We start from the raw sequence: 6,912 nt of genomic DNA, 5'->3' as shown, positions 1-6,912 counted from the left end.
GGACTCCCAGTGGACAGCAGCGAGGGAAACTTCAAGGAGGGCTTCAAAATTGGATGAAGAGGGGATGGAGGTTGCTGTGTGTCGCCATGGGTTCCTTTTGAAAGCCCTTAATATGTACAGGGGGGAGATATTTGCCTACCCTCTGTACCTTCAGAAGGAGCTCATGCCAGCCAAGGCACAATTCTTCGCAATGGACGTGGCATGCAAATACTGGCCATACCTGGAGAAAGTTGCTAGTGTCCTTCCTGCTCTTCAGGAACTGACCACTATGAAACCCTTTCTCAGTGTAATGCATGCTCGAGCCCATGCTACTAAGTGTGAGGTGTGTATAATATTTTGGCATCTTATGTACATTTGTAATATTTACAAGCACATTAATAATATTAAATATAAGTTAAGCTACACTATGTTATCTTGTGTTTTTGCATAACCATTTCTTGCATGGAATGTAATGCCCTTTGATGCAAATTGTGGTTTGTGATATTGGGCTATATAAATAAAATTAAATTGAATTTCTTCCACCCTTTACTAACAGATTAATTGGAGTGGCAGGAACCAGGAAGGAGCAGGGACTACCGCTGGTGAGGAGGTGGAGCAAGTGAACAGCTACCTCTCACGTTGTGCCCTGACGACCAAATATATGTCCAAAGCAGGTGACCGGAGTTTGCAATATTCTTGTAAAAAATTTTTAGATTGATCATCATAACCTCATTATTTGCTTTCAACAGCACGGGTGGACATGCTTACGTTGCATGCAATGGGGTGGAACGAGAAAAAAAATATCTCTTTACATCAGGCACTTTCCACAAGATATGTGAAGGTAAGTCTCATATTAATTGTTTTGTGTGTCCTTTTGTTGTGTTTACTTGGCCTGTTGTTAATCAAGTTTTAATCCTTATTATTGTATAACACTGTTCATCAGACTTGTCAGAGACTCCATGATGAGACTGCAAGGCTAGCTGACCTAAAAACAGAGCTAGATTGCACAGATGAAGTGGTGTCACAGTGGCTATCTGATGTAAAGGAATGGGCAGCTGGTGGTAAGCATGACCAGATAAAAGAAACAACAAACATCCCTTTCTACAATCTAAATTTTATGTTTGATATTAAAGAGCAGCAAAAAATAGTAGGTTGATCATCATCTAATGTGATGCCACATTTATGATGTCAGGTTTATTAGTATATTCCAGTTTCCTGCAGGAAGTGCACATACAAAGTTTAAATAAGTTTGATTAAAAGGTTTTACATGAAATTCAAGCAGAGAAACGGTTCTGTGTTGTTTTAACAGTGAATTTGCTTTCGTTATATCTTCTACAGAGACACCTGATACATCTCGTGCCAGTCAAGGCACCACACACAGAGGACTTCAGCAGTCAATTGAGGGGCTCTACCTTAGTGTGAGGCACCGGAAGCGAACCCTCTACCGTCAGAATGGTATAACTATATAATATAATATAATAGGTTGATAAGTTCAGGCTACTGTATGCATCCTACTCCACCAACATGGAATTAGCAAATAAGTGTAGTAGCACAGTTCAGCTCAATCGTTGAATTCTGTTCTTTAAATGACCAGTCTGTAGGATTTAGTGGTAGGAATTAGTGGCATCTATCAGTGAGGTTTGACGATGCAACCAGCTTCCCTCACCTCTATCTTTCCAAGCTACGGTAGCCGACGAGAAAATGTGAGAGGTACTATCTAGTGTTTGTTTGTCCGTTGTGGGCTACTGTAGGAACATGGAGGTGCAACATAGAGGCCTCCGTGGAAGGGGAACGTATTTAGATAAAAAACTGCCAATTCTAAATTAATTAATGCACAATTATTATTTTCAGGCAATCATGAAAATCATGCAAATAGATTCCCCCCTAAATGTTACACCTTGGACAATTTGTTTCCCATGTCAGTCTACATTATAATTTTCACATACTGTATTTCATTATGTTTTCAATAACTGCAGCTTTGCTTTTCAATTTTTTGGTGCTATAATTTTTTTATTGTTGAAGAGTTCTGTCAAAAACCTCTGCCTCTGTACTTCATGTCTTTCTAGACAGCAGCAAGTTTCGCCATCGCCTTCGAAGGAAGCTGGCAGAAGACAAAAAACTCCTTCTTCAGGAGATACAGAAATACAATGATCTTGTACTAGAATCGGCAACAAACATTGACGTAGCTGTGGTGGAGCATTCCCTAACTGGAGAGAGTACTGTGTCTCAAATATGGCCGTGGGAGGTTCATGGCAGTGGTATGTCTGTTTTTAGATGCTTCACAGGAATTTATTTACAGTTCTGCTTTATAGAGTATACTGAACTAAGGCATGCATGTTACATATTGAGTGTTGTAATATTAATTTAGTTTAATGGTGTATTTTCAGTTTTCTTATGTATCGATTTGATTAAAAAAAAGTCAATGTTTGCAGTGATTATGCAAGATTGTCTCATGGATACATGTAACTGTTATTGATTCTTAGCAAATATTTCGATCAAGAAACGAGTGCACGACCAAGTGATGTTAACAAGGCGACTGCATGAGGAAACAAGCGTTTTGGTGTTGGAGATGGCACAACACTGCACGTGGTTGCAGAGCCTGGCAATGGTTCTCAAGAACAAGTTGGCTGAGGAGGGTAAGTTTAATTAAAACCCTGTCCATCTAATGTGTTTAAAAAAAACATACAAAAAAACACATCAGTCACAGAACTTGGATGGAGTAGAACGGTTATGGCTCTCTTTGCCGTGGTCCTTTGGGATATACATAAAATGGGGATTACAATTGTTACTGTAGCTATGGTAACAAGTCAGTAAGGTTGTAAAGATTGATGCTTGAAAGATGTGCAGATATGTTGTATTATGGCTGTTACTTGAAAGCGTAAATGAACAAAAGAATTTTGACCATTGTAATTTGTGTCCTGATATGTTACATGGGGTTAGCATAACATCAAGATTAATCTTATTATTATTTCCTCCAGTCAACATAGAAAACCTTGATGGTCAGGAACTAACACAATGTGTTACTTCAGCATAACTGTAGTGAAGAAGAAAACTGTTAACTTAAAACAGCTATCAGACATGGGCACAAAACGCTTATATGCTGCTTTGGGCCTCCCTCCATAAAGTCATCTCAGTGAGCCGTCATGTTGCCTCAAGTCGTTTTATACAGAAGCTAGCCTGGTCCCATGTCAGCGATACACATAAAAATGGCAACCATCCTGCTATGTAGATTTTAATAGGTTAGTTCTTTGGCCTTATTGAATAATCTTAACATAGTTTGTCTTTAATGTAATCTCTTTTGTATTTTGAGACGTAGACAAGGGAAATGAGGGACTTTGCTGTCTCTTAAGAAGAAGACTGTCAGAGGTGTCAGAAAGGTTCCAAGTGGTCCTCCAACAGTATAAGACTGCCTTAGGTCCTGAGGCCTCTGTCCTTCTACATGTTGAAGAGGAAGATCAAAGTGGCCTCAGTAGTCCAGACACCAGTGAGGATGAAGAGGAAAACACAATTTAGGTCATTTATTTATTTATTAATATGTATGTTTGTTAGTTTTTGGAATAACCCCCTAATACTGTTATTCTTAGTAATTTATTTGTGTATTTTATTTATGCTAAAACAGCTGAAATTCAGCCTCTTATTATTGTTTTCTGTATTTCCCCAGATGGAAGCTGAACGAAGGACTGTGTTGAAGGAAATGGACTTGCCCTATATCTGTGTATTATTAGTATGCTGATTTACCTCATCAAAATCTGTGTGCATTATATCTTGTTGAAAATTCAAACTGTAGGTGCGTCCCAATTCGCATACTATCCATCCTAAATAGCATTCGAAAATAGAATTAGTACGTCCCAAATCGTTGAAATGAGTGTTCCAAATATACCCGGATGGTCTACTATTTCCGGTCAGAATCCGAAGTGCAGATCGATGCACACTATAACGGCTAATATTGCCCACAACCCATCGCGCGTTGGACGAGGATTCGGTTAGAACTACAAACACGAGTGAAAAGTGTTAAAAAACTACAGACATGGAGGACGCGTGAATCCAGCGGTTATGTAGAGAGGTTTAGATAAAGGGGTTAGAGTGATTAATTATCAGTATCTAACCTGACGAAAATGTATTTATTAAGTGTTGTCTACATTATATTGCATCTGCAGATGCATTGTGGACTTTTGTAAAGATACGTTTTAGCCATTAACTTTTACATCATTATATTCAAATTGCAAACACATGAGGAGAGTCTCCGCATGAAAGACCCACGACTGGCAGATCAACGTGCAACTACATTTCTCTCCGAAACGGTAGAAAATAAAATTAGATTGAATGGAGAATTTTAACAAGATGATTGACAGGGCAGTTAACGGTGACATGATGCACGCGACAGATCTGTCCATTAAGATGACAAAGTAGTATGTCCCAAAGCTAGTATGTCCTAAATTTAGTAAGCACATTGCACAGTTCAATGAAGATGCACAAACCTACCAGTATAGGTGCACCAATCTTAGCCAAAAATGTCAACTTAGCATGTATGATATTACCAGATGTAATTACTGGGCTCACATGATATTTGGGTAGTGTATTCATACTCTTTTAAGAGAGACTCCCCTTGATTGTGGTGACCCTGTGACCTTTCCTTTTGCACCAACATCAGGCCAAACTTTTGACTTGCATACAACAAATGTTATGAACCAATTTTTGTATTTTGCTGAGCAATGAATCATGTCATTTTTGTTGACCTCATGACATTCCCTGTAGCACAACCATTAGACCAGAATGTAAAATTTGACATTGTATTTGATATTGTCTAATTGTGCAGATTGCCATGAAATCTTGTAAGCACATGATGACTTTGGTGACCTCATGACCATTCCTTTATCATCACATTTAGGCCATGATGTAAAAACTCATTCTTGATTACTTGCATTTCTCCACATTTACTTATTCTGCGGTGCAGCAGCAGTGTCTGTGTCTGTCTATGTCATTTTTTTTTTTCAGAGGCTGCCTATGGATCGCTATTTGATTGAGTGTATTATACTGTAGGATATAACTGTTGTGTAATTTTATATTACTGCACAGATGCATTATAGTATGTAACAGAAAAATACACTGTTTTTTTGTTATGATTATTCTTTATTGTATATTATTACAGATGACTTGATTCTCTTTTCTGCTGGAGCTTTTCAAGTGAACTTAACCTCACAGTCCAGTGTTTTTTAAATACAGCCTTATGGCTTGTTTGACAAATATGCATTTGGTGTATTTTCAGTAGTATTGTTGTAAAAGACAAGAAATAAAGTATTTCCAAAGATGAGCATTTTATGTTTTTTTCTTTTTCATCCATTATTATTGAAAAATAAGATTTTATATTTTTATGGTTGATAAAAGTCAATAGCTGGAGAAAAAAAACATCACGTATTTATATGTGGAATTTTTTTTAATTTAACATCACACTGCATTATTAATTCATTACTTTAATGCATGTCTTTTTACTTATTTTCAAACCAACCTGGCTTGTAATTAAACAAGATCGATCTAGTATAATAAGTAATGTGTATCTAAGGTGTGTTAAGGCATGTTACAGTTTTACTCGATTGCTGAAACACTAACCCTAACCCTAAAATTTCAAAACCATAACACCATTCATCAAAAAGCACACCCTTTTCCCCAAACTATAAACACTATTCCCCAGTTTTGACACATGAGTAAGATTTCTTGAACTTTCACTGCAAAACTTTACACACATATCCCTTCATTTATCATTGCCGTACACAATGTTGTAATTTAGAAAGCACTAGCATTCAGCACAGCTTCAGCTCAATTAGCACACAATCACCCAGGAGGAAACACAAAGAGTCAAAACTGGTCACACAGCAATCGAGAACCTTCAATATATCGATGAAAGGGATAAGATGAGAGGGGGAGGAGAAGGGGGAGGGCAAAAAGACAAGCAGTCTCAGATGAGATTTGTGCCTTTTTAGTTGACCATGTTCTTGTCCATGGTAGGCTATGACTAAGGAGGCTGGGCGACGAGTACAGCCAAACTTGAGAGTCACTTCACCGTCGCTTCCATTACAGTTTTTCTCAATTGTTTACACACAAATACTGGTACTTGAGACACAATGAGCACAACATGTAACGCATTCACGAACCCCCTGAACCAATTCTGCGAAACTACAAGGACAATTCCTGCTTTACACTCAAATTGCAGTTCTAAAACCATTTTCAAAACACTACACACAATTCTCTGCTTATGGCACAATTTTCATGCAGAAAATCTCTTGTTTTCACAAGGAACACACTGCCATTCAAATATGCACACTGACTCTTCATATGGGCAAACACCCGTCACACAGTTTTACAATTAACAATCAGAGCTTTAGCATAAAAGAGCAACAGGTCAGCTCTTCAATGGGGCAATGGATGCCAACATTTTTTACTGTAAATGTACACAGGCAATTCTTCTGTTGTTTTGTATGTAGACAACTCTATGTACAACTTTTTAATTGGTTGGGATGTACACTGTGTACATTGTTTTTGTGGGAACAATAAAATGTATTTGTTACCGTGTATTTGTGTGTTCTGAGTATAAAAACAATATTCTCAGATATTTTACAACATTTATGTATGTACTGTCTGTAGTAAGTGTAACACTGAACAAGAAAATACCTAAGTCATTATGATGGATGGAGAAGAAGTGTTTTCCATTCATCATAGTGTTTTACACTGAACACATCAGTGTTCAACTGGTTCTTATAAATGTCTATTCATATGATGGTTTGTGTGTGTCATTTGAAAACAAAATACCATTTTGAGAAGAAATAACATTGTTTTGAATGTAAAGTTTCATTTTGCAGGAGAATTGAGGGGTTTTGCCCATTGTGTGTGTGTTTTTTGATTTGTGTGTAGAGTTCTGAGAATATGAGGCATGCTTTC

The 6,912-nt window shown here is 37.5% G+C and overlaps 1 protein-coding gene across 2 annotated transcripts; it reads left to right on the top strand.

Annotated features, from left to right (window-relative positions):
* Positions 1-29: 29 nt before the first annotated feature.
* Positions 30-5,290, top strand: LOC308686894 (uncharacterized protein). 2 transcript variants are annotated; one of them, XM_081358973.1, is made up of 9 exons: positions 30-322; positions 536-653; positions 729-820; positions 923-1,040; positions 1,318-1,434; positions 2,046-2,237; positions 2,463-2,615; positions 3,296-3,492; positions 3,641-5,290. In XM_081358973.1, exons 1-8 carry the CDS (start codon positions 65-67, stop codon positions 3,490-3,492), a joined length of 1,245 nt encoding a protein of 414 aa, XP_081215099.1. In that variant the 5' UTR covers positions 30-64; the 3' UTR covers positions 3,641-5,290. The 2 variants fall into 2 exon arrangements, with proteins under 2 accessions (XP_081215099.1, XP_081215098.1); XM_081358972.1 differs by having other exon boundaries at positions 3,290-3,492.
* The last annotated feature ends 1,622 nt before the right edge of the window (positions 5,291-6,912 follow it).

This window comes from Scardinius erythrophthalmus (genome assembly GCF_964197995.2).
Source record: "Scardinius erythrophthalmus genome assembly, chromosome: 2".
Lineage (NCBI taxonomy): Eukaryota > Metazoa > Chordata > Actinopteri > Cypriniformes > Leuciscidae > Scardinius > Scardinius erythrophthalmus.
This window is presented reverse-complemented; position numbering and strand designations above follow the sequence as displayed.